Raw genomic sequence first — 27425 nt, forward strand, 5'->3', positions numbered from 1 at the left:
GTTTCAACATACTTTTATTCACACATTTATGAGACTGGGACACATCATAAAATTGGAATTTATCGTATGTACGATTTGCGAACACAGATCATGTTGAAACGCATTGAAACGATTTTTTTTGTTGTTGTAGCAAACACATTAGAAATATCTTGGTATTTTATTGGATTATTTTTTAACTAAAAAACTAAAAGAAGTTAATTATTTTTTAACTTATACATAATAATAAATTTATTATTATAAATTATATATAGAATATAATAATCAACTTTGAATTTTTTAATCAAATGGAATATGAATAAAATATTATTCAATTGTGCAAACGGATTATCCAAACCAAAAAATAATCGGATCCGATACCTATGTCATGTACAATTAAGCATTTTTTTTTTCCAATTCACATCTGTGCCCCACAAGGGGGCACCCCACAACGTCCCACAACACATCCCCGCTGTGTATTAGGAATATCTCCCGATGATAATACTAAAAATGATGATGTCATCATCGGAAGATGTTCCCAATACACGACGGGAATGTGCTGTGGGACGTTGTAGGGTGCAGATATGAATTCCTTTCTTCCACTTTGCTCTCTCATTTACCTGGGCTTCTGGTTTGCCATAAAAAAAACAAAAGCCCAACAATCTTAAATTCTAATTCAGCACATATGTTATTCACGGAAAAGAAATCCAACCCAAATGGGAGAAAGGATTGGCTAGAGATAAAAATCATGCATGCTGGGCTGGGTTATCTATCGTGATTGAATATGCTAGTATTTATTGTGAGCTTCATCTGTATTAAACACGAGCGTATTTATTCCTGATAGAAATAACTCAACCCAGTGTGCATGATTTTGTCTCCAACTCATCTGGAGATTCTGGACTGTCCAAATAGTGGCTGGGACGTAAACATTCATTGGTGACAGTTTTATCTACGTTGCATTCTTGGTTATTGGGCCATACCTTGGTATATTTGAAATGATAGGTTTTTAAATTCATCATAACTTTGATAATTTCATTATGGTGTTTTTTTTAATGATACTACACAATGGGGATAATCCATATCGGTACCCATTACCCCCATTTTCTTATAAAAAAAGACCTTATCAATTAAACCATTGGGATTTGAAATATATTTTTTAATACATATTAAATAAATATTTATTCAATATATATCCAATGTGTGAAATATACTCTAAAATACAAGATTTTGGTATACTCCAAAATTTGTGATATATCATAATATCTAATAATTAAAAAAAAAAACATGTCTATCATGATGCATGCAAAAATCCAAACGAAATAGGTGTATATCCTGTTATGTAACACCACTTAATTGAATGATTAACTTTGGTGGTGTTTGGTATGGCTTCTGTTTATTTGATAAATAGTGTTATGTCATCGTCAAATCAACAATTATTCTATCATGTCGATTCGTACATATAGGTATTGATAAAAGTTGGTTTTAATTTATATGCATGTCAATTGTTTGGGAAGTTTCATTTTAACGCTTTTCCCAACAGTTAAGTGCCTATTCACTGTTTTGCTAATGTGACGCCTAGTTGTCAATAAATGATTTATCAAGTACTTTTTCTCAATTTTGAAGATAAATCAAGCACAAATGTTTATTTAATAAACAGAAGCTATGCCAAACACATACCTATTTTAACCTGTGGAAACCATCATTCTACCTAGAATTCAAAATTTTCATCATACACAAATCATCAAATCCACCACCCAATTCAAATCCTTCACTAGTTAAAAATGTTAAAAAATTTTCCATTTAAAATAAGATCAACCAACTAACTACGGTGGCATTTTTATATGGTCTTTTGGGCTTCAACAAGCTCAAAAGGCATAAAATCGGTTTTTTCTCATTTGGTAATCAAAAGATGGAAAGATAAGAAGATGCATACACGGAAAGACCCGAAAACACCAAATTTCAGGAAGCTTTCATATGCAACTTTCTGGTCTTTCTATGTAATAAATAACTTTTAAACGGGTTTTTAAAAACCCAATAAATCAAGCTGTTTATCAAACTGTCTTTATCTTTAAAGACAACATTCTGAAAACTTATTATGTCTTTTAATCATTTGAACTGTTAGAAGATCATTCTAAATTAATTTTCCAAACAATACCTAAATTAAATAACCATTCCTTCAATTCCGCAAATTCATGGGAAGTGAGGTATAGGCCGTTACAAGCACACGGCCAAACCTAATGCAGAAGTTATTCTTGTGTCATGTAGTTGGGTTGATCACATCACACCATATTAATATATTAGGTACATCCAAAGTACTTTTTTTTTTTTTATTGTTGTGCCATCAACAAACGTGTTTTTCAAGTTGGCCAAGAATACCTTGTTTTTTAAAAAAATGCTAGGAGAGGATTTGAGTGGTTTCCGTGTGGGTTGAGCTACAATCCACCTATTTAACCCGGCAACCCATTTATTGCTATTAGCTTAATTATAAGCCAATCCAATCCAATCCAATTATAATCAGTTTGGAACAATTAATAAAACAGAATTAAATGATTGGTGTTTGATATCATTGTCATTTTTTTTTTATTTTAAAATTCGATAAAATAATTTTTAGTTTTAGGTATGTTTTATATTATTATTTAATGCTATTAGGTGCTATACAGGTGAAAAATAAGTTGTTTTCATTGTGAGAAACGTTAGAATAACATTTTCACCTTTAGAATCCAATACTACTTGAAACGATTTGAAAATATACAAACCAGTAAGAAAAAAAATGAAGGAGATAACAAAATTCCCACATATCACTGAGATGGTGTAAATGCCTTAGAAGAAACAATTCCAACACCAAATATCATCATAATCAAGAATCAAAATTTCTATATGATATAATTGTATCTTTCGGTTTCTAATACAGTTATTTACAAGTGTTTTCAGGAATCCATTCTTTTTTTTAAATAATATATATAAAAAATATATTTAAAACTAAAACTAAAAAAAACAACTAAGAAAAAAAGGGGAAGTATCGTTCAAAGTGCCCATACACCTATATATATATGTGTGTGTATATGGAGATTCAAAGTATCGATACACCGATAGAGGCATATTGGTGTGTATCGGTACCTGTTTTTTTTTTTCTTTTTAGTTTTTAATTTTTTTCAAATCTGATTCAGAAGGTTTGGTTTAACATCCATCCCCTAAACTAGTCGAGACCTTGAAACACCCATATAAGAGGATTACTTTGAACCTTGCTTATATATATAAATGTAAAACTGGGGCTTATATATATATATATATATAAAAGGATTGGTTTGAGACTTTGGGTTGATTGATCGACCCACTTACGGCCTTATCTTTATACCCTGACAGGAGGACCACTTGGTCGTTAGACAAGGACCTAGGCCACACCAACCATTTGCAATGAGAAAACCAGTAAGCTAGCTTCATCAATACAAATAGCTGGATTTGTAACATAAAAAAGATTCTATTCTGCATTATCTTTCACTCACCGACAAGTAAATGAAATTTAATGATTTTTATCTATCACTAATTGGCAATAGAGGATGCATGGAATCAAATCATTTTCTATATTTTATTTTTGTTTTTAGAATTAATTGTCGATGAACTCATTAAAGACCTACACCACAAACAAAAGTCGATTATTCCCTGTGGAAAGTGGGCCATATAAGGTGGGGGGATTTTGAGATGTATTAGGGTTTAGGGTTTAATATGGGATTGAGTGTTGAGATATTTAAATTAGGAAAGTGAGAGGAAGATGCGGTATTTGGGATTTGGTAAGCCTCAATTTCAATTCTTTCGGAACAACCGAAAAGAAAGACGTCAATTTTTTTTTTTTTTTTTCTTTTTTGCAATCGATGGATATAATATATAAATAGAATGAGGTATTATTATTATTTTTTTTAAAAGGGAGATAATAAATGCCGGAAAGGTATAATACCATCTGATACGTTATGATTCCATTCTTATTGCCACGTGGCAACAATATGTAATAGACCAGAGTAGAAATTTATCTTTCACACTTCTCTCCTTTATTCTTTGTCAACGGCTGGCACGCCACGTAGTCGCTACCGACTTGACGTTAGGATTGGTCTTTTTTTATTAGAGCTCAGACTCAGAGCCTCTGAGACTACAGATTACAACAACTACAACTCGACCGTTTGAACCACGTCAATCCGTGACTCATTTGTGTCATCTTGCCTAAACTTCCTCCATTTGCCAATTGTTTCTTAGCACGAAACGTGGCGGCACTTGCACGATACACCACTCCAGTACGCGAAACCTGTGGAATTGCGGATCGCCGTTTCGGGAATCGGAGTTCTTTTACCGGATGGTGATTGGGATGATATTCAATATCGTCGTAAGCATCCACCCGACCTTTCGTTTCGTGCGGAACGTTTCGGTTCAATAGGGTTTATTGCGTTTTCCTGTTACGGTTGTCCCCAACTGCTTACTGCAGCCGCACATTCGGAACATCTTTCCATGTACAGCTGCAGTGGTAGTTTGGGACATTGTTGGGAGCGTTTTGTTGGTAGAAGATCCCTGCCTGGAGGAGCTCTCACCGAAAGAGGATTCTACCACTGGCAGTCTGGCACTGGGCCGACTACCTTTTTATTTATTATTTATTTACTCTAGGATTATTTTCGTGCTTCAGCAGTTCAGGCTGTTCAGCTTCTTCCGATTATTTTGTGATTTTGTCAAACATTCTTGTACCTGTCATTCGGTCTCGGTCATTTGAAGCTTGAACGTACTCCAGTTTCTGATCGAACCAAATTGGCTTCTAAGGTTTCTTATTCTACAATCTACAGGAGTGGAGGAAAGAGATGTTTTTATGAGTACTTGAAGTGCTCTTGCTTGAGCCTTGAGGCAATTAAAAGGGGAGGTTTTGCTGTTGTTCTGGGGTTTCTTCGCTTGTAGGGTTTCTCTAACGATTGCAGATTCAAGGAACCATGGCTAACTACTAAATTCCCCATTCGTTTTTAATATTATTGGGGGATTTTTTTTTAATTTTTTAGTAGTTTCATTTTACCAAATTTCAATTCTTTGTTGGCTTTCTCGGATTTGAGAAATTGGGCTTGGTTTGAATACCCCGGAGAGATGACATACAATGCCGATGATGATGTGGTTCCGGAGATGAAGCTACAGATGGGGGATGAAAATGGGGATTATGTGAGATTGGAATGCTCGAATGATTGCGAAGCGGGTGGATTGGAAAGGACGGAGTCTCCATCATCTCCTATTGGGTGCAGATCCTTTTGGGGCAGATCTTTCTGGTGGTGGGCGAAGGTGATTCTAGCATGCATTTGCTTGGGATTGCTCACCGCTGCTTTCCTCATCTGGGCCGTGCCTTTCGTCCTTGACAAGGTTTTTATTTGCATACAAACTCCATTTTTCAGAGTTTCATTTTGAAGTAATTTTTGTTCTTTGTTTTTCATTTCCTATTGCTTGAAGTCAAAAATTTCCTCTGCCTATATCTTTGACATATCCCAGGAAGCCAGGAGGTAGAATTTGTATTGTAATGAATGACGACTATGTTGCTGTACTCATTTTATCAGATCTTCTCTTGTTGACCTAAAAATTTAAGAATCTATATTTGTTGGTTTTTTGTTGGTGTGCCTTATTCAAATTGCACTAATAATGTTTATGCATTGGACTGGTCCAGTTAGGAGTCTCATTAGTTTGTTATTCCCTGCATTATCTTCAAGTTGTTCTGCATTCATTGCCTAGTTTTGACTTCTGAATTTGGAATTCATGATTACTTCCACTTTTTTCTTTTGGCACGTAGATGGAATATCATCAAACTAGCTACTAGTACTAGCCTAGGGATGGAACGTTAACATCTTTGAGAGTACTAGCCATTTCAGGAGGGGGATGCTGGTTCCAGGTCCTGACACCCACAACATGACCGCTTGGTTCCCTTCCTTATTCCAATTAACAAATTGAAGATTCAAATCCTGTTGATTGAATTGCTGATGTGCCAGCGTGTGGATATCCTTTATGTTTATGATATTGACAATTGTTCATGAAGTTTCATAGTTTCCATCGACTCATTCAATCACCACTTTGGAATTGTCTTCTACCATTGCTTCATTGTAATCGACTTCCATTGTCAAAATTAGAGTTTCCATTAGTTGCTCCAGCTTTAGCACATGTGATTGTTGATCTTTCTACTGATCCGAATTTGTTGCGCAAGTGCTCCCTAAACTAGTTTCTTGCTATGCATCCCGTTGTTGCCTCTCTGCTTTGGTTGATAGATGCATCAAAATTAATTTTTGTGATGTATTATTGATGCTTCAATGTGGTATGGTTGATATTAGACAGTATTTGGTATCTATTCTTCAATATCAACTGGCATTTGGTTGCTTGGTGTTTGTTTCAACAAATTGCAATGGGAATGCTTTCTTTCTTTCTTTTCTTCTTGCACTCTTTGTTCCCCTCCCTTGTTATTAATGCCCTGATTTTTGGTGTTTTGACAGGTGGTTATCCCGATCTTAGATTGGGAGATGACAACATTCAGCCCACCAGTGCTTGGAGTTATACTCTTTGTTTCTATAGCATTATTCCCTACTCTATTGTTGCCATCTTCACCTTCCATGTGGGTGGCTGGGATTACATTTGGTTATGGTCTTGGCTTCCTGTTAATTATAGCAGGGGTGGCCGTGGGCGTGTCATTGCCATATTTCATTGGTTCCTGTTTTCATCATAAAATTCAGGTTAGTATTTTTTGTTGTCACAAATTTCTTTTAATAGCAAACCAGATCTTTCTTTATGTCCTTTCTTTTCTTTTTCAATTGCATATCTTAGTTTAATGTCCTCTATGATAATGCAGAGGTGGCTGGAAAAATCACCAAAAAAAGCTGCAATTATAAGATTAGCTGGTGCAGGAGATTGGTTTCATCAGTTTCGAGCAGTTACCTTACTGAGGATTTCTCCATTTCCATATATTATATTCAATTATGCTGTTGTTGCAACAAATGTTAAGTATGGCCCTTACATACTGGGATCATTGGTGGGAGTGGTGCCTGAAGTTTTTGTTACAATCTACAGGTATGCTTTTCTCCACTACCTCCAAATCCTTGCAAACATGAAATGCTAAGCACACAAATTTTAATATAGTTACAGTGAAGGTTGATCCATTACCTATTGACAGGTCGTAGGCTAGGGATCCTATGTCATGCTTAGTGTTTTAAAAGCACAAAACGCAAAAAAAGCGCAAGGGCCAATTTGCACCTAAGGCACAATGCAAGGTGCGCGCCTTTTTAAGCAAGGCGCAAAACTACAAAAAAAAGCTAAAAGTAAAAAAAAGTCAGAAAATTAAAAAAAAATGCAAAAAAATATTAAACATAATATTAATAAAAAATATAAACTTAAATTTTAAAATGAATGTTTTAAAAAAACCTATTATCTAAAATTAAAATACATAAGTATAACATGTAAAGCATATTCAAATGAAAATTTAAAAATAAAAGCAAACATATAAAGCATTTTCAAGCATGTAAAACCCACAATCACTTTTTTTCCTTAATTGCATTGTTTCAAGTAGCTAATGTGATGTAAAACATATTGCATTCTTGATTCTATGAGTCACCTCTGTACCACGCCGCTTGAGGCAAGCCCGAAAAATAATGATTTTATAACTTTCATTGCCTTTTAAGAAGATATTTTATTGCAATGAATGAATGAAAGTTATAAAATCCGAGAACCCCCTATTTGCTAATGTTGTTCATTCATTCATTGCAATAAAATATCTTCTTAAAAGGCAATGGAAGTTATAAAATCATTATTTTTTCTGTGAGAAATAAGAATTTCAAACCCTAACATAGACTTGTTTGGGCTTGCCTCGAGGGGCGTGGTCGGGGTTCGGGGGTGGAGCCCCCAGCCCAGCCATTAGACTCAAAAAAGCAAAAAGTGCAAAATTTTAAAGAGGCGCACGCCTGGGCTGAGGTGCAAGGCGCATCAGGCGAAAGGGGTGCGCCTAGGACCTAGGTGAGGCACATACCCCAAAATGTGCCTTGCCTGTGCGCCTGGGCGCGACTTTTAAATCATTGGTCATGCTCCCCAAGTTTACTTGTGACATCCTTAGTTTTAGGAACTGCAATTGAAGGAGTTATAACATTGTTCTTTGCTTTGATTAGAGCAATTGCTTGATGTTCTACTTTTGGAGCATTTGAAGGACTTTGTAATTGGATTTGTGCTTCTACCCAATTGTGAAGTTTGAAATTTGAATTCATGACGCACAACTTTAAGTTTTTCTTCATGAAGATTAAGGTAGCTAAACATTGTGGCTTAATAGTTGAGATAAGGCTTTGTTAGTTCAGTTGCCTCACTATCATCATCTTCTTATGTTCCTAGGATATCTTCCAAGATAGACCAGAGGAATTGTATGTATAATTACAAAATCTCATAGCCACATTGAATATTATATTGTTTGTTAAATACCTTCAACATTCTTAAACCCAACATCTCAACCTCCCGCAGATGCAAATTGCTAGGAATGTTTTTAAAAGTAGCTTCCATGTTCATATTGAAGGCCATTATCCAATGCCAGTCCCGGTTATCTGGGGTCTTCGGAGGGGTGGACTGTCTGACCTAACCTTTGACCTTGTTCTTTTCTTCTTCTTGTTTTTTTTCCACAAAGCGGCAGCTCTCATACTTAAAAAGTGCATTCTCATTGTTGTCATCCCCCTGAGGTTCTACTGTTACACCAAGCAATAGCCCCTAACTTCTTTGATAATATGCTAACTTAATAAAGTTCCTATACTGACTTAAACAATACTATAATTTTTATTTTTCAAATAACTTAAATAATCTTAAACTTTCCTCCCCCTCTGCATGAAATTAATCCCAAATCTAAAATAGTCTTTGATTGTTGCCTATGCCATGCACCCTAATCATCCCTACAGCCTGCGGACTAACATTCTCCTATGCCTATGTACACATTTGTACTCCCCCTCCATCCCATCTACATGAACACCCTACCTTCAGCTCCATGGCAAAATGCATGTTTCTCTGGGTCATCTCTTCCACCAATTCCCCTTTCTTTTGTCATTGAAGTGTTTGGTTCTACTCAAGGTTAATAGTATTGATACACCCTTATATGCCGGAAGGGGTATATAAGTACTTTTAACCTCACACATCATATTTTTTTAGGTGTTTTTCAAATTTTCAAAGGAGGTCCCCTTTGGTGTTATTTAACTATTAAAAACAATGTTTCCTTAAAATGCCTTAAAAAGCTGTTTCAGCCACCTGCTGGTATGCTATGATATGCCCAATACAAGGCACATCATGTCAAATTTTTGAACCTAGGAACCTTAAGTGCTTAGTCGACACCACATTGCAAAAAGTTGTAAGATATCTAGGGTCTAGCAAAAGGAACTTGAAGACCAAAGGTAGAGAGACCCATGCCTCCCCACTTATATGTTAACTATCCCACACTTAACACATTCTATCAGAACTCATTAGGCTGCTACATGGACATCTAGCATTCCTATCTTGTCAAGAACATGAAACAATGGTGCTTTATTGATAGATTTGGTCAAGACATCTATTAGCTTATAAGCAGTTTTTGCATAAGGAGGACAAATTTCCTTTGAAGCAACTTTCTTATGAATAAAGTGCTGATTGACCTCAATGTGTTAAAAAGTTATTCATTGTAATCAATAATCATCACCATTATCATCCAAGCCTCATCCCAACTATATGGGGTTGGCTATTTGGTCATATTGTAATCAGGGATACAATTGCAATTTCTCCTTCATTTGAAAGTTAATAAAAGATGGGTCAACAGGTTGAGAGTATGACTCTTCTTCTTCTTCTTCTTCTTCTTCTTCTTCTTTCCTTAGACTAAAGCTTCTTTCCTTATTTTCTATTGTTTCTTTCCTTCTTCAGAGTACATGGTATAAGAGCACCTGTAATCTATTGGTTCGTTCTAGACACCCTTTTCTATTATTTCTTATTTCAAACCCACTCTATATGTTGTTGAAGGAAGGAAAAGGGACGCAAAAGGACTGATCATCCCTAAGGCTGTGTTTGGTTGCAGTGCAAATTTATTTGCACTAGTACAAATGTATGAGAGTGCAAATGTAAAAAATGCAAATTCTTGTTTGATTTCGTTTTGGATTTTACTTTATTCTTCTTCATGCCTTAATTTACTTCATTTGTACTGCAATCAAACAAAATAAGCTAAAATTTCAAACAAAAATAGGTCAGAATTTACTCTCAAATCATTTGCACTGCCATGGTTTTGCACCAGTGCAAATTTATTTGCATTGCAACCAAACACAGCCTTGGGGAAATTTATTCCAGTTTGTGTGCTGTTGGTGGTTTTCTAGACACCCTCTAATCAGCAGTTCAAAGAGGGGTTATTTTCTTCATGTGAAGTGTTACAGTGATTTTTCAATGTGTTGTGTTGTTTAGTTGATGTGTTTGGGGCAACTGTACCTTAGTTGGAGGTTGGTAACAGTGGTAGTTGATTCAGGTGAGTTAAACTATACCTTAGTTGATGTGTTTGGTGCAGCTGTACCTTAGTTGACATGTTTGGTGCAGCTCCCATTCACGTCTTGATTCAGGTGTGTCTTCTTCCTTCTCTACTTTAGCCTTATAGTAATCAGAGGCACAAATGTAATTTCTCCTTTATTTGAAAGTTAATACATAAAATGGATCTACAGGGTGAGTCTCAATTAACTCTTATTTTTCATAAGCAGAGTCGCGATTAATTTCTCCTCTGTTTGAACCCTATTTTTTTCCTCCATTCCTTAGACCAAAGTTTCTTTCCTTATTTTCTTTGTTCTTCTAAGGGTTTCAAGGCAGATTACAGAGAGAAATTCCAGCAAGGCAGCAACCCATTAGCTTACAAACTAGCTCACATTACAATTCGGCCCAAAATAGCTGCTTCCTATGAGCCCTTTGCCGTGCTAGGAAAACTAAAATGTAATCATTTGATCGAGTCATTGGGTGAACTACGTTGTATAGAGTTTCTTTAAATTTCCAAGTCAATATATGCTGATGTTCTCTTATTATCTTGGACTAGAATGCTTGACGTCTAAGTCATTGTTTGTCAGACTCAGGGTGGACCAGATAGTTGGACCAGTGACAATGACCCAATCGGCATTCTGGCTTTCTGTCCAGTCTGAGTCTGACACCACACTGTTGATAGAATATTTTTGGAATGCTTGGACATTAGAGAAGATGATGTATAGGTTTGTTATTGCATCTTTGAATAGTCTCACTGTAGGAGAAACTTCTGAACCTTTTTGTATGGATGTTCTCTCTACACTTTGAATAGTCTCAGACTCTCAGTATAGGGTTTAATCGGGGAAAAGGATTAATGGATTCAAACAAGACGTAGAACCCAGATTTTCAGATCAAAAGAAGAGAATCAATAGAAAAATGGAACTATACATATTTAGTAAACAGCTAGAATATATATATATATATATATATAGAGAGAGAGAGAGAGAGAGAGAGAGAGAGAGATTATAGTGACAATAGACAGTAATATCGTGTTTTTAACTAACATTGTTTTATATATTTTATATCAAACGTACCACTTAATCAGTTTGGAAATAAGCAAGAACCAGAACTGACCCAATTAACAATCAGGAAAAAACCACAGAACCAGAACCAATATAATCGGTTGGTTTGGTTGGTTAGCTAGAGCCAACTCATTGACAGCCTTATGTAAACTAATAACCTTAATAATCAGGATAAAAAACGAACATATTGCTCCTTTTATGCTGACTTGAACTTTCTCTGCAACAGTGGTATTCTAATCAGGACGTTGGCGGATGCTGCACATGAAAAGAGGTCCCTCTCAACACAGCAGACCATCCTCAACATTGCCGGGTTTTGTGGGACAATTGCCGTGACCGTAGCCATCACACTATATGCAAAGCGCCAACTCAAGAAACTTAGGAAAGAAGAGGTACCATTGTTAGAGTAGGCATTAGATTTGATAGCCGGAGAGGTGTCTGCCGGCCATGCCTTGTCGAGCCGTGTCTAAACCAAGTGCTACTATGTGCTTAGTGATATATTTCTACATCACTGAGTGATCACTCACTTGATTGGAACTGACAGGAGCGGGATGGGGAGTTGCTGATGCCACGTCAATTTGTTTGGAGAGGGGGGAGGGGGGTATACAGGCAAGTGTATATATATGACATTAATATATTAGTGTATGAAAAGCAGAAAACTTAATAGCAAAGTAGATGTGAACGTTACTGACTTGTTGGGAAAGTGGGTAGAAAAAAGGAAAAGAAAATGAAAGAGAGAAAGCATAATTTACAAGGTTAGAAAGGGGCGAATTCCATTTGGTCTTGTTGAATTGTTGTGTGATGACCAAGTCCGGATGAAGTCAACTAGGATGCCATACAGATACAGACATCAAGAAAACAAATCAAAAGTGTGTGGGAATGTGGGTCTAGGTTTGGTTTCCCTTCCCACTCCTTGCCCTTGGTAGGGACTAGGGAAGTGGTAGGAGGGAGGATACTCTTTGTGACTCCTTCAGTTCTTTGTTGGGGAGACCCTTGCCCTGGGTTTCAGGCTTTCAGATGGGTTGGGTGATTTTATTCCTTTTCCTGTTCCTGGCGTCAGACTTTGCTGTCGTCAATGTCCAGGCCTCCTGCCTATAGTGCTCGTCCTGGGGGTGGTTCTATCTCTTCTCTACTTACACTCGTATCCGTATGTGACCAAGAATTCTTTTGACCGGTTTGTTATTGTTTATTGATAATAACCAAAAAAAAGTATATGAGAATCTCGAAGGTTTTTTAAATATTGATTGGCTTATGAAGAACTCCCATATCCTATTCCTATCCATGATCTCATAGTTGTTGAACGTAGAAGTTGGTGGAATGGTATATCTCCGTTCTCCGTAGGACTGAATTGTGGTGGACTGTCAGCTCTCAAGCCCAGCAGCTTTTTTCTGTTTCTTGTCTGATTAGTTTCTAGAACTACTACTGAATGGAAAAGGATATTTTGAGAGAGAGAGATGTTTTAGGGACATGTATGGATAAAAAGTGTGAGTATGTTTGAAGCATCTATGTTAATGGCTTATATGAAATATGAGAAAAGCTATTGTCTATTGGGATATGAGCTTATCAATGGTTAGAAATAGAAATTTTAATAATTGAATTTTTTTTTTAATCTTTTTGACTTGAGCACTGAGAAGAGAAAGTCATTGTATGTTTAAGACCCAGATAGTTTTTAAGTTTTAACAAGTGAATTTTTTGAAAGCCATTTGCACAAAGAACCCGTTTGAAAGGACAGCCGCTTACCGTTGTTCACACTAGTGTAAAAATTGATCAAACCAACTTGAACCGATGTGGTTGGTTTTCAAATAAGCTGGGCGATTTTGGTTTAGAAATAAGTCTGATTGAATGGTTTGATTGCGGTTTATAAATATGTAAATCGAAATAAAACCGAATCGAGTACATGTTAATAATACATGTGACCTTAGTTTAACCATTCCCATGTCTCAATTCTCATTTCCCAATTCGTAAGAGGTAGTTAATGAGAAGTCACCCTTATGCCTTACACAGAGCCCCTATGCATTGTATAAGTGAGAAGTCACTTGACCCCTAGTCCCTAGGCATAATTGGTCTCTCCATCAAAAGTCAAACCTATTAGTTCTCTCTCATATCTCATATTTATTCTTGATTTACTTTTAAAAATGATAATAATAATATATTGTTTTGAGAGAGAAAGAGAGATTAATAATTAATTATAAAGTAATAATATTATATTTTTTAGGGGTGTATAGGCTGTACTCTCTACTCATTGACTAAACTATTAACAAAAGAACCTAGGAAAAAACTATTAACAAAATAATAAAATATTTAGTTATTTACTCTAAAGAAGACGTTTGAATTCTAAACAGATCAATTTTCTTGGGTTGTGGGCTCAAATCAAACCGAGACTAAGGTAAAGAGTTACTTGGTTTTCTATAAACTGATCAAACCAACCCTAGAGCCATTTTAAATGAGATAGCAAAAATAATTTTACCGGATTGATTTCTTAACTTATGTAAGGATAATTTGGTTTTCTATTTTTTCAGCATATAGGGATGGCAATTTCCTTGATCCCTGTGGGGATCTATCCTGAATGGGGTGGGGATGAGGATGGGAAAATTTTCATCCCTGTTGGCGGAGATAGAGAGTACTCCCCACCTCACGAGGACCCTAATCCCCGTCCAATGGGGATTTCTACTAATACACACACACACACGTATGTATATTAGTATTTTTTAAAAATATGGTTGAACATGTTTGAATATATTTGAACCTTTTTAATAAGATTGTAATTTTTAACTATTTTATTTTTAAATTTTTAAATAAAATAAAAACAAAAACAAAATGGTTGACATTATAAAAAGTCACGAGGATCTCCAATGGGAATAGGAATGAGGATAACCTTGTCCCCATTGATGGGAACAAGGGCAGGGATTTTTGCAAGCCCACCCGTTGCCATTCCTATCACCAAATATGACTTTCTAGCTAGGCTTGCCAATAATACCAAAAAATTTGATGCCCAATCTGACATCCAATTCGATTATTTCATATTCAGATAATGTGTTTATGTAAACGGATTATATTCATATTTTATAATCTAAATCTGATTAATAATTGTGGATTCGGATTTGATTCTATCCAATTCTACTAAAATATGGATATGCTTATATTATAATATTTATTGAGTTTAATATATAAATTTTATTTAATTATTATTTATAATTATAAAAATATATATTTTTATATTATATTATATATATAATAAATTCAATATGTTTATTTGCATTAATTTATTATATATAAAAGTTGAAAAGTAATTACCTTTTTTACTTTTTTTTTTGGTTTTTAAAAAATTAAAGCAAAGTCGGATTAAATTCGAATACGACCCAAATCCGTTAGGATTCCAATTTGAATACAAGGTCTTTAAATCTGATTAGATTCAAATGCAAGCTTTCCATAATCAGATCAGAATCGGATCTGATCCAAATTCAATCCGATTACAAGTCCTCTATTAATAGCTCTCGATCTAAGGATTAAGGACTAGGCAACGCTAGAAGCCCTCCAAAATAGACACAAATAAATTGATTATGGTTTTTCGTTTTTTGAGTTTTTTTTTCTCTGTTAGTGGCCACGTCTGATGGCCTCTGTTAGGTGGTGTTTGATAAATCTGAAATCTGAAATATGAAATCTAAAAAATTAAAAAGATATTAAAAGTGTCTTAAATCTGAAAAGAGACAATTGTTTTTGACTTTTTAGAGGCTCTAAATATAGAAGGTTGTTTGTGATGGATCGAACCTTCAGCATCTGAAATTTATTAATTTTACTATTTTGCCATTAAATTAGACTATTCGGTGAATTTGAGTCACTTGCCGTTGCTGGTTCGCCACTGCATCAAGTGGAGGAGATAAACGGTGAGAGGGAGAAACACAAGCATGTTTTTTAAGGTATTTTGGACTTTCGGCCAGGTCTGAATGCGTTTAGCGCCTAGTCCAAGTCTTATTATTTAATATCTAAAAATAATTTTTAGACCCAAATTTAGATATACTTCCAAACACCTCTGACGTCTGAAAAGCAACATTTTCAGACTTAAGAGGTATGAAAAGTGTTATCAAATGCCACCTTAATGCCATGCTACATCACATTTACTAGGAAACCAAATTTATCATGTTTGAACTTCTCCTACATCACTTTGTCTTTATTATCAGAAGTTGAGAACCATCTCTTCTTTTTTTGTTTTGGACTTTTGTTATCCTCTCCAACTCTTTGTTTTTTTTTTCTATATTCTGAGCCCGTTTTTCATCTCTTAGTTAAAAATCAGGGTGGAAGAATTCTCAATTTTGAATGAAAAATAGGAGTGACAGAAGAACAATGTTTTTCATTCAAAGCCATACATTAGGTGATGAGTGATTCGGCCCTTCAGTGACATTCCGACACGTGGCTTCACAAATTTGATGGATGACAACTCAACTCCACATAAGCAAGATTCAGAAATATGACAGGCACCTCGCATCCATCGCTGACTCCACGGCCCAACCTCGACCGGTTGGCATGTAGCTAAATCGGCCAGTGTCAGGTCGGTGTGTGAGGCGACTTGCCTCCGCTGACCCAGTAGATACGCGACCTAGCCTCGGCAGGTCAGATTGGAAATAGGTTGGTTGACGACAGGTTGGCATGGGAAGTGACTCGACTCCGTGGACCTAATGAAGATTTAGCCAATGGCCTATTTGATGCAATGAATGACCTCCTCCTCGGGCAAGCTACCGCTTCTTGCCTTCTTGGGATCACGATGCCACGATGTTGGAGCTAACTACCACCTTGCCCGCTCCGGACGTTATCGGATAAGCACTTTCCATTTACGCGGAGTCTACCTCTGGGCGTGAAACTACCTCCGAACTAAATGGGTCGAAGATCTCCAACTCACTTCATGAAGCTCAAGGCAGCATGCCTATATAAAGGCATCCCCTTCCAGATAAGAAGTACGCATGATTCAGCACTAACAACTCTCTTGCTCTCAATCTTTTCGATTTTCACAATTCATCGCTGACTTAAGCATAGGAGTGCCCACACTGGATAAAGCAACTCAGATACTCTGATCTCTTCTTTTGCAACTTAGCTAGTCGACCTACTCAGATTGGTGTCCGAGCTGTTTGCCAGTAGAGAGCACCAGATCGCGCATCACCAATTGACGTCATTTGTGAGAACTCGCTACACAAAAGCCTAGTTCTCACCTCTCTAAAATCCTAGACTCAATGACATCTTCAAGCAGCAACCCCGTCAACAACACCACCAACAACACACGTGTTGATGGTGCAGTTACAAGGGGCAAGACCAGCCCGCGATGCACAATGAGGTCCCCTCTATTTCTATCGAACAAGGTTTTAAAAAAGAAATGGGACAATCAACCGTTCAGAGGTCAGGTTCTCGGTCAAACAGTTCGACCGTTCAAACCGAACAAATAGCCCGTTCTGACAAAAAATAAAAACGGCAAAATCCTTGAATTGAGAAACTGCATATTTCTGCTAGACTGTGAGTCCTACACCTCTCTAACAATCTAATCTGTGTATCCATATTTCTTTGAATTGAGACATTGAGATTTCGAGTTCTTAATTGCAGGGGCGTTTGGGGTAATGGCTTACAGGGAGAAATTCCTGCGACCCTCTACAACTTGACATACCTGAAAATCCTTGACCTACACCGGAACCAGCTGAACGGAAGCATTCCGGTCAGCCTGGGAGAGCTGTCTCGGATCTAATTGCTTGATCTACCGGAGAATTTGCTCTCTGGGTCAATCCCATACTCACTTGGAAACGTAACATTGTTAACTCATTTCAATCTCTCCTTCAACAACCTCACTGGCACCATTCCTTCAACTTCAATTAGCCATATCCAATTGTTTGGCGCCTCACTTTCTTCCACAACCCGGGGCTCTGTGGCTCTCCTCTGGACGTACCCTGCTCTGCCAGTACCAATGCCACTGCATCAACATCAGGAAAAAGCAGGGTGTTGAGTGTTTCATCCATAGTGGCCATTGTTGCTGCTGCAATGATCATCACAGGTGTCTGTGTGATCACCTTCATGAACACCAGGGTTCGTAGGAGGAGAGGAGAAGAAAAAGCTTGCCATCAAGGATTGGGAAGCTGGTTCTGTTCAGCACATCATCATCGGGAAGCTGGTTCTGTTCAGCAAAAGCTTGTCACCAAGGTACGAGGATTGGGAAGCAGGCACCAAAGCTATACTTGACAAAGATTGTCTGATCGGAGGTGGGTCGATTGGGTCTGTTTACAAAACCAGCTTTGAATGTGGGATCTCAATTGCGATGAAGAAACTCGAGACGCTGGGAAAAATCAGGAACCAAGATAAAATTTGAGCAGGTTGGACGACTAAGCAACATTCGACACCCCAATCTGGTTATCTTCCATGGCTACTACTGGTCATCTACCATGCAGCTAATCTTATCTGAGTTCGTTTCCAGTGGTAATCTGTATCAGCACCTACATAGCCATCCAGGCACCAGCAGTAGTGGAAGCAATGACCTATACTGCTGGCCTAGGAGATTCCAGATTGCTCTTGGGGTTGCAAGAGCCCTTTCTTACCTTCACCATGACTGTAAACCCCAAGTTCTACATCTCAGTATCAAGTCCACCAACATACTTTTAGATGAAAGATATGAAGCAAAGTTATCTGATTATGGACTGGGCAAACTTCTGCCCATGTTGGGTAACTCTGGCTTGACCAAGTTCCACACCATGACTGTAAACCAGAGCTAGCTTGCCAAAGCCCAAGATTCATTGACAAATACGATGTCTATAGCTTTGGAGTGATCTTATTGTAGCTGGTCACAGGGTGAAAACTAGTAGAAAGTCCAGTAGCAACTGAGGTGGTGGGTTTGTGTGAATACGTCCGGAGACTATTATAGAACGGCACAGCTTCGGATTTGCTTTGATCGAAGCTTGAAGGGTTTAGCAGAAAACGAGTTACAGGTCAAGGTTTTTAAAATCGACCTGGAGAACGAACTGGTCAGGGGTCCGGTTCCTGGGTTGAACATTCGGCCCATTCTGACAAAAAAAATAAAAAAATTAAAAACGGTCAAAACCGTTCAAACGGTTCGAATGGTTAATTGTCAAGGTCAGAGATTTGCTGACCAAAATCAATGATTTTTGAAGAAAATCTGATTTTGGGGAAAAACGGAACCAATCACTTGGCCGGTTTCCAGTTTTTCCGGTCCAACCATCCAGTCCGGTTTTGAAAACCATGACACAGGTCATGAGATTGGGGCTGATATGTACTTCTGAGATTCCGTCAAAGAGACCAAACATGGCAGAGGTGGTTCAGGTTCTGGAGTCCATAAGATCTGGTACAGTATTATAGTTACTACTTACCAAAAGGGCAAAAGGATGGAGAAAAGATAAGGGGTCCCACTAAAGAAGTGGATTAGTAGGAGAATGGAGCAGGGAGGGGAGGTTCTACAGCTACTGATTGTTGGGTTGGTGTAGAAAATATGAGCGACCCCCAAGTCTCAACAAGCTTTATAAAAGGGGGAAATGAAAAGAAATTCTTTGTTTTTAATTCTTTTTATAGTTATAATTATCAAATATCAGTTGTTCATAGGCATTTTCCATTGTGCAATAAAATATTGATTCATGAATTTCGGTGGCCAATTAAAATAAGAACAAGTTCTAACCTAATTCCTGCTACTGTGTTTGAGTCTCAAACTTGTTACCAAAAGGGGGAAAATATGAATATCAAAAGGTCCAGGCTCCAGAGGGAGAAATGTTAACATTCCAAACCCACGTATGTCGTCATATGGTGCAGTTGGACGTGGACCAAAACATGTTGAATTAGTTGCAGAATAGCTAACCCACTTCTGAGTTGACTACACTCCTTATAAACATGGTGATGGGGTGATACCCCAGGATGAATACGGGATTGTAGTCTATTGTTCAAGAATGATAGAGACAGAGACAGAGACAGAGACCGAGCCTTCTCAGGCTCAGGCCTGTTCTCGGCAGCAGGCGAGGCAACAAGTTTCCATTCCTTTTGTTTGGGAAGAAATGCCAGGAACACCAAAAAGAGAGTGGAAGTGGAAGCCTCCTGAGGCTGTTCCAGTAAGTGCTATTCCTGCTCCAGTGAAGCTTATTGCATCAGTTCCCTTCAAATGGGAGGAACAGCCTGGAAAACCACTTGCTTGCTTCACTCAGCCACATCTGCATTCACCATTTCTTCCACTTTCTCCAGCAAAGCTCTTTGATTTTGCTTCCCCTTCACTACACTCTCCTGGCTCATCTCCAAACAGGTTGGGAATCATGTTTCCAAGGAGAAATGGTGATTACGAGTTGGAGGGAGGGTATGTAGGTCAAGGGATATTTGACTCAGATCTTGAGAGTTTTGGCCTTGAGACAGATGACCCTTTTAGCTCGGCTCCTCTCCTAGCAAATCGTCTTATACCAACGGCAGCAATTTCTACTGCAATTCCGGTGAATCAGACTCTGGTGAAGGGGAGAGCCGGACACGAAACACCCACATCAACCACTTCTGAACCAGATGATGATTCGAGTAGCTATGCAACTGGAAGCTCCAGCCTTGAGGGCGCTTCTATGCTAGAGTGCCTCTTCCCATCAATTTCACAATGTTCCAGTTTACTTGACAAGGCTGGTTGTCGTGAAAATAACTTCCCTCACACTCAAGAACAACCAACCCAACAGTCCAGGAACGAAAGTAAATGCAGCCTTATAGCCAGAAGGCCACCAACACTTGGGGAACTGATGCTGATGAGCCGCAGAAGAAGTAACAGGAGGAACACCATTCACACGAATAAGCACGGTCTTGCCATGGTAATTCTCCCGACCACCCAATGCTCACAAATAAGTATTTGCTTTAGAATTTCACTATTGAAGAAACAATTTACTACTGTTAGCTTTACCAAATGAAATCAAATCTGCAATTCAGAACTTAACAAGGTTGCAGGTATCAGACAACTATCATTTCCCGATGGTAAGGCCTGGCCAGGCCTACTACTGCGAGACTTGGAGCGTAATAATTTCAATACCATTGTCCAAAGGAGGGGATGGAATATTTTGGATGCCCAGCACAAATTATTTTGCCCAAAAAAGTTTAACCAACCTTCCTCAATTACTAATTCTTGACTGATTTGATTTTGATGGTATCAGGAATTCATAAAGAAGAGTGCATTAGGATACTGCATCTTTGGCACCGGTGAGAATACAATAGATGGACTGCATATGAAGCAACAAAGGCACGCACTGCAGCTGGGATAGCTGAGGAACGTGCTACTTCACAACTATTACAATCCACCTGAATATCAGCTCTTCTATCATTTCTCTTTTATAAATCACCAGGACCTTCGTCCTCTCCTTTGGAATTTGGACACTGACCCGGCAATGTAAACAAGTTCTAAAATGCAGTTAAATTTCAAGAAAAATCTATAAGAACTCTAATGCAGCTTAACAACTTGCTTTTGTACATAGACTCTGATTCAGAAGCCGTTTCTGCACCTGCAAATGAGAAGATCATTTAAATCAGTTTTGCTCACCAAACATATATTTATAGGTGATATGAGGGCAAAACTTGAATATTAAATAACAAATGCATTCAACTACTAGATTTATAGGTTGCAGAAATTTTCTGAATCCGTTCCATAACTACAGGAATATCATTTTCAGTTAATGTAGTAAAACAAAACCGAAACCATCCAGGTTCAATGCAGTGGCAGGATGATCCAGGAGTTGCATTGATCTTAGCTATATTCAACAACTTCTCCCACAGCTCAAGCTCCCCCTTCTCACTGTAGGAGCGGATTAACCCACTCATATCTGCCCAACAATAGAAACCCCCGCTGCTCTTTGTGCACTTAATACCCAACTGATTCAACCCTTCTGTAAATGCCAAATACATTCTTCGAAGCCTTTCCCTACTGATCACACAAAACTCCTTGATAAATCTATTATCTAAGAGAATAGAGATTAAAAGACGCTGGGTGGGGACTGAAATGGATGAGAATCTTGCCAATCTTTTAGCAGCAGCTAAAACATTCTCATTGTAAGTATAGATGACCCCCACCCTAAACCCGGGAAGACAAAGGTCTTTGGATAACCCATATATGATATGGACCCTGCTCCTGTCAAAATCCTCTGTTTCAAGAACATCGGCCATGCTAATGAACTCTTCAGTTCCATGGGTTGACCCTGCAAATATTTCATCAGAGATAATGTGGATGTTTTTCTCTCTAGCAAAGTCTAGAAGAGCAGACAGCATCTCCCGACTCATCAAATTCCCAACAGGATTTGAGGGGTTCGAAATAAGAACTCCACGGACTTTTATTCCTCGTTTCTTTGCCTGGTTGAATGCACGATCAAGAGCAACGATACTTAAATTGAAGTTGTCAGCACTGCGACAGGGAACAGATATCAGTTCCACCCCAGTTCTTGATTTTATATCTCGGTCAAACCTGTAGTTACGGATTACAGTAAAGTTTCAGGAGCTATGAGAAAAGAATGCTGACTTTTATCACAGTATCATAAGGGAGAAAATAAAAATTACCCTGGATAATATGGGGAAGGAACAAGAAATGCATTTCCTCTGTCTGCTAAGCAAAAACCGAGTATCTCAACTGCAGGGGTAGCTCCAGATGTTAATACCATTTGTGAAGGGTTAAATGAAACTGATCCTCCTCCCATGACTTGAGACATAAACCCTGCCACAGCCTGAAGAACCAACAAAATTAGTAAAAGCACTAAGATTCGATATGGTTCACAGAAAGAAGCCCTCTTCATGCTGTTTATGCCCTCAGCTATTTGTTTATGTACAAGTAAAAAAATAAACAATCTGAGAAACAACTATGATACAGGAAACATCTCGAAGAAAGCTTATTTCTACTAGTTGAGAATAAAATAAAAAATAAAAACAAAGATAAAAGAAAAGAAACCATTGAAGCCACAGTAGTTTTCTGTTAGGTAGACATCACCAAGAGCCACTTGGCAACTGCTATACAGGTGCCACTTGAGACAATAATGATTTGACATGGAAATATTCCTTTAGCATGTATAAGAGAATCTCATAACTAGTCTTACATAGCGTTAGCACACAACTTCAACAAGCCTGTAAATAGAAGATCCTGTCTATTCAAAGAATATGCAATACACTGGTCAGCTACCATTAGATTACTAGTGTTGGTCCTGCTTATGTGTGTGGTCTTGGGAGGTAGGACTGGTTACAAATCTAAACTCCATCTTTTTGTGGTTCACATAGTGTCTGCTGTCAGACTTGAATCCAACTTCTCATTCTTATCAGCCCAATTATACCATCAAACCCAGTAACGACCCTTGCTACCACCTGAATTACTATCATCATCGTCATCTAAGCCTTCTCCCAACTATATGGAGTCGGCTATATGAATCCTGTTTCGCCATTCTGTTCTGTTTAGTGTCATATCTGTTGTTAAATTATGAGTTCTACCATTTTGTGCTTTGCGCCAAACAGAGAAATATGATATCATTCATTTGCACTCCAATAATTCAAAGTCAAATATCTACACCTTCAGGAATGCCTTTTTTAGAATTTCCACTCAAGAATGATATACCTCTCATTAGAATGGCGCACTACCACCAAAAATAGATGATGTCAGACATAGATGTAAAGGACCTGATAATAAAGGAGATAGCACAAGTGATCACGTTGGAATTTATAGTTTTATAACTGAAGAATCCTTGAAATGGAATTGCATTCTGAAGGAATCCTGCAACTTAACCATAGAAACTATAGAAGAGAAAAATCTCCTTCCCATGCTTAAGCCTTCCCCAGTGCCAATAGTTCACCCAATTGGTCCTACTTACAATTTTGAAGGGAAGGTCTAGTTGCATTTTTAATAGGTGCTCTATGCAGAAACAGGACTGGTTAATTCATCCAATAAATTCCTAGGTATAGCTTTGTCAAGACAGCTCAGTTATATTTTGATGTTTTTCTATTGGGAACAGAAACCTTCCCAAAAAGGAACCTTACATGTGAAATAGAAAGAAGCATAGTATATGGTTTATATAGGCTCAGTGATGAGGCAAACTTGACAAGATTGGAGCAAGTGTCCCTTTAGTTTGTGGAGTTCATTTCAGATCATTATCTGGTTGTTAATCACCAGCAAATGGTATGAACACCCAAAAGAAAAAAGAAAATTACCATCACTCTTTGATAAAGAAGATTTTACCAAATCTATCATCATCTCTGAACCAGAATTTTTATTGAAGAAAGGTTGCTAGTATGATGCTCTTTCCTTTTCTTCCCTATTTTGTCTAAACCAGTAAGTGAACTCGAACAAACATATGCTCAGCCCATCAATTCCCGTTTACAACGAAGACATGTCCACGAGATTGAACTTATCAGATGCAAATTAATCATAATTTCTAAAAAAGAAATTAGAGATAATTCCAAAAGCACGGAAAAAAAGACATATAATAACCAGTTGACATAAGTAGAAATTCTGACTACAAGCAATCAGACAAATATAAGCCCTATTAAAAATTAAAAAGACTGAAAAATTCACAGGACAAGTCCATCGATCTACTGAAACACAAATACAACCAACACATTTTAATCAATAAACATGAGAACATTTCTTCCTTACCACTTTCAACTCCACTAGTCCATCAAATGGCTGATAAGTTGCAATTCCACATATATTCAAATCTCCATTTCCCTCTCCACCTGTTATCGAATCCTTGGCATTCTTAGAAAGCCAATCTTGCACTAAATCCAACGACAGCTGCCACCACCAGAAACTCACGTATACATTTATTAACATACATGTATAGAAAAAGGGGGGAAATGGATGCAGAAACAAGACGAACAGAACAGAAAGAATAGACCTACCTTATTTTCCGCCAATCCAAGCTGAATGACACCTTCTGGATTACTCATGGCATCGTAAGGATCCTCTGAAACCTTCTTGAGTCCAACATAGTAAGGCGAATCGCCAGACCTGGCTAGTGAATTAGCTCTAGAGGAAATATAAGCCGGTCCACTCGATCCCCTTGGCGAGAGATGTGAGCGTGATGAAGACCTATATAACCCAGAAGTCTCCGTAAGCTGATCCGAAGACGTCGAAGGCGAAAGAGGTGTCGACGACGGATTCTGAGGAGGGGATGAACGGTTCCTTTTGAGGTACAGCTGTAAAAAGTAAAACAAGGCGCAAGGGATGACTGAGCCCAAAACAAGGCCACCTCTGCCTTGAACCACCCCCTGTAAGGGCACTATTATTCTCATGGCCGTTCCTCCGCCACCACCACCAGCAGCAGCGACGCTTTTCTTGGAATCTTCTTCGTTTTCGAAATATGGGTACCGCCGGTAACGGTCTTGGGTCATTATTGCGGGTGGAAGAGGGTCATGGAGACATAGTCCCACTCGCCGGAATCCGACGCCTTGGGTTGTCCGTCAGACGCGCGAGGCGAGGCCGGGTGGAAGTGTCGAGGTGGAAGTGAACAGAAGTTTTGTTTGTTGTTGGAAACGTTGTGTTAAAAGGAGGAAGGTGTGAGGGAGAAAGCTCGAAAATTTTGCGCCGTTCACAGAGAAGATGGATCTTGTCATTTGGGTTGGGATTTTTTTTGGTTTGGAACATTTTCCATTTACTAAAATACCCATAAGTGATATCGAATTTACGAAAATGTCTTTTATTTTTTTTTTCTAAAAATTAATTTATGAGACATGTCTGTCTGAGAGAGGAGGGTACAAGGAAATGGAGCAAGTGAGGTTTATTAGAAAAAGAATTGATAGAGTAATCTTGATTTGTGCTGTTGTTGGATAGCAAAGAATCTGAGCTGTGCAATCAGTGAGGTTTATTAGAGTGTTATGATATCTTGGACCAAGATTAGTTGACTAATCTGATGTACGATCAGAGATTTTTTGCATCAATGATAACAAATGAAGACGACAATCATATTAGGGTGTATAGGAAGCAAGAGATAGCTCAAAGCTATATTTGGTGACATCATGTGTGGGGCACGTGAGATCAGCTCCAGGACATTCCGCCCATGAGGATGAGGGCATCTTTGAAGATACCCGGGTGGTTGACGACTCATAACTGTAGACATCCACGTTGCCGCCAACTTATTAAAATTTTTTAAATTATTCCCGGGTCTCCTTTTGGACCGCTCTTTAAAAAACACAAAAATAAAAAAATAAAACAAAAAGACAGAACAAAAAAGGGAAACCGCTAGTTTTTATTTGATTGATTTGGCCCGTTAAAAAAAGGAAAATTGTGGAGGGCTGCAAAAAGGATCGAATCGAATCGAATCGAGTATGTGTAAGTCCAAATTTGATCCACTTATATTCCAATTGGATTGTATCCACCGGATCAGATCCAATTATATCAGAATCTAACAGTAAATTAGTATTAAAATTAATTAAACTTGAAACGATCAAAATAATATATTGTATTAATAAAAAAACTATTATGATTTTAATATTATATTTTATAAACAAAGTTAATTAAAATTTACCAAAAATACAATATTTAAATCAACTTTACTAATAGATACAACATAAATTTTAAATATATCTGAACATATAAATTTAAATTGAATCGAATCAAATTAAATAGGGGTAGATCCATTATTTGATACAATTATAAATGGTTCAAATAAAAGGATCGAATTAAATTGAACCCATGACTTCTTTTATGGGTATTTAAATAGTATAATTTAAATATTATATGTTATTACTAAAACAAAATAAAAATAATTTTGATATTTTACATCATGAACAAAATGAATTGGGATCAACTTGTTTTAAAACTTGAACCCATGACTCTTTAATAAAAACATGACATTTAAATTTTTTTTTAATAATACAAAAGCATGCATATTCAAATTAAATTGAACCGGATCATATTGGATTGGAGAGGAGTGGATCCATATTTGATCCGATCATAAGTCTTCACCGGATTGTATTGTAATTCGGAATTTGGACAAACTAATATCACTTCAAGTTATTCAAACATATCCTCCCATGATTAAGGTTGTGTTTGGTTTGAAAGAAAAAGGTAGTGAAAGGAATATAGGTTTCCCTACACTTATTTTAAAACCAAACACAGCTTAGGTGAGTGATGTCCCCAAACCAAATACTAAAACAATAACCCTTCTTTCGTTTTATAAATGCATCATTTTGAAAACTCAACAAACATAACTCCAACTAAAAAAGATAAAAAACAATAATAAGAGGGAGAAAATTTCTTAAAATAAAATACATTTTACACATTTTTATTAAATCACCGATCAAAGAAACTAAGTAATACTTTTCAAAATATGACGTATGTGCATCAAGTAGACATCTTCACAGGCTGGGCTTTGGGACTAACTTTCCATTGTATCGAGCTCAGCTTCGGGCCAGGACCAGGACCAGGACCATTCAAGTTTTAGCAAAAGCCAAGCTCGAGCCTGGCCCATGAATAGGATTTTCTGCCCACTAACTACGATCTCTGCTTACACTACGATCGCCATTTTGTATTATATTATATGCGGCTGCAATGTAATGTGGGCAGGGAACGGGAAGAGAAAGTGAATAGAAAATCTAGATTACACCATACGAGACTAACCATTGTCTATTTCCACTCCCTTCTTCAGCTGGGCGGTCATGCACACATCATCGGCTCTTCTTTAGTTCTTTATATTGGGACTTTTATTTTTTAGTTTTTAATGCAAACATGCACATGCATGCCCAAATAGGGTTTTAGATAGGCAGTAGTAAATGGTTTCAGATTAATTTAACACCAATTGACTTTACAAATGAGGACGTGATCTACACCTTTACCATGCATCTATCATTTGCTTTTTGTTTCATTTCAAACTTTCAATTATGGCATGTAACTAGACCAATTAAAGCTTAATGTTCTTCATGTGACGATACCTAGGGTGGTTCTGAAAGTGTGGTTTC

The 27425-nt window shown here is 37.5% G+C and overlaps 4 protein-coding genes across 4 annotated transcripts; 3 read left to right on the forward strand and 1 right to left on the reverse strand.

Annotated features, from left to right (window-relative positions):
* The first annotated feature begins 4721 nt into the window (after positions 1-4721).
* On the forward strand, positions 4722-13086 carry LOC104611870 (uncharacterized). The gene is made up of 4 exons (XM_010279124.3): positions 4722-5352; positions 6465-6701; positions 6818-7035; positions 11749-13086. The coding sequence occupies exons 1-4, from the start codon at positions 5086-5088 to the stop codon at positions 11927-11929; spliced, it is 903 nt and encodes a 300-aa protein (XP_010277426.1). The 5' UTR covers positions 4722-5085; the 3' UTR covers positions 11930-13086.
* Positions 13087-17070: 3984 nt separating this feature from the next.
* Positions 17071-18791, forward strand: LOC104611896 (putative LRR receptor-like serine/threonine-protein kinase At1g12460; the record flags this gene model as incomplete). Its single annotated transcript, XM_088895722.1, is given in 6 exon segments — positions 17071-17395; positions 17398-17593; positions 17595-17850; positions 17852-18242; positions 18245-18426; positions 18428-18791. Coding segments are annotated over 6 exon segments (1569 nt in total), but the record flags the coding sequence as incomplete, so codon positions are not given.
* A 499-nt stretch (positions 18792-19290) lies between these two features.
* On the forward strand, positions 19291-20557 carry LOC104611872 (uncharacterized). The gene has a single exon (XM_010279125.3). It carries the CDS (start codon positions 19439-19441, stop codon positions 20417-20419), a length of 981 nt encoding a protein of 326 aa, XP_010277427.2. The 5' UTR covers positions 19291-19438; the 3' UTR covers positions 20420-20557.
* A 520-nt stretch (positions 20558-21077) lies between these two features.
* Positions 21078-25095, reverse strand: LOC104611873 (putative aminotransferase ACS12). The gene is made up of 4 exons (XM_010279126.3): positions 24369-25095; positions 24124-24261; positions 22050-22213; positions 21078-21957 (listed from the first exon to the last, which is right to left on the reverse strand). Exons 1-4 carry the CDS (start codon positions 24858-24860, stop codon positions 21102-21104), a joined length of 1650 nt encoding a protein of 549 aa, XP_010277428.1. The 5' UTR covers positions 24861-25095; the 3' UTR covers positions 21078-21101.
* Between the last annotated feature and the right edge of the window lie 2330 nt (positions 25096-27425).

This window comes from Nelumbo nucifera, chromosome 1 (assembly GCF_055504915.1).
Source record: "Nelumbo nucifera cultivar China Antique chromosome 1, China Antique-T2T, whole genome shotgun sequence".
Taxonomy (NCBI): Eukaryota; Viridiplantae; Streptophyta; class Magnoliopsida; order Proteales; family Nelumbonaceae; genus Nelumbo; species Nelumbo nucifera.

Excerpts from the sequence above, each read along its gene's own strand:
- LOC104611872 (XM_010279125.3), top strand. The coding sequence starts at position 19,439 with ATGATAGAGACAGAGACAGAGACAGAGACCGAGCCTTCTCAGGCTCAG.
- LOC104611873 (XM_010279126.3), bottom strand. The coding sequence starts at position 24,860 with ATGACCCAAGACCGTTACCGGCGGTACCCATATTTCGAAAACGAAGAA. Across the intron at positions 24,262-24,368 it reads TTGGATTGGCGGAAAATAAG|CTGTCGTTGGATTTAGTGCA; the intron begins GTAGGTCTATTC and ends TGGTGGTGGCAG. Across the intron at positions 21,958-22,049 it reads CCTTCCCCATATTATCCAGG|GTTTGACCGAGATATAAAAT; the intron begins GTAATTTTTATT and ends CCGTAACTACAG.
- LOC104611870 (XM_010279124.3), top strand. The coding sequence starts at position 5,086 with ATGACATACAATGCCGATGATGATGTGGTTCCGGAGATGAAGCTACAG. Across the intron at positions 5,353-6,464 it reads TGCCTTTCGTCCTTGACAAG|GTGGTTATCCCGATCTTAGA; the intron begins GTTTTTATTTGC and ends GTGTTTTGACAG. Across the intron at positions 7,036-11,748 it reads GTTTTTGTTACAATCTACAG|TGGTATTCTAATCAGGACGT; the intron begins GTATGCTTTTCT and ends TCTCTGCAACAG.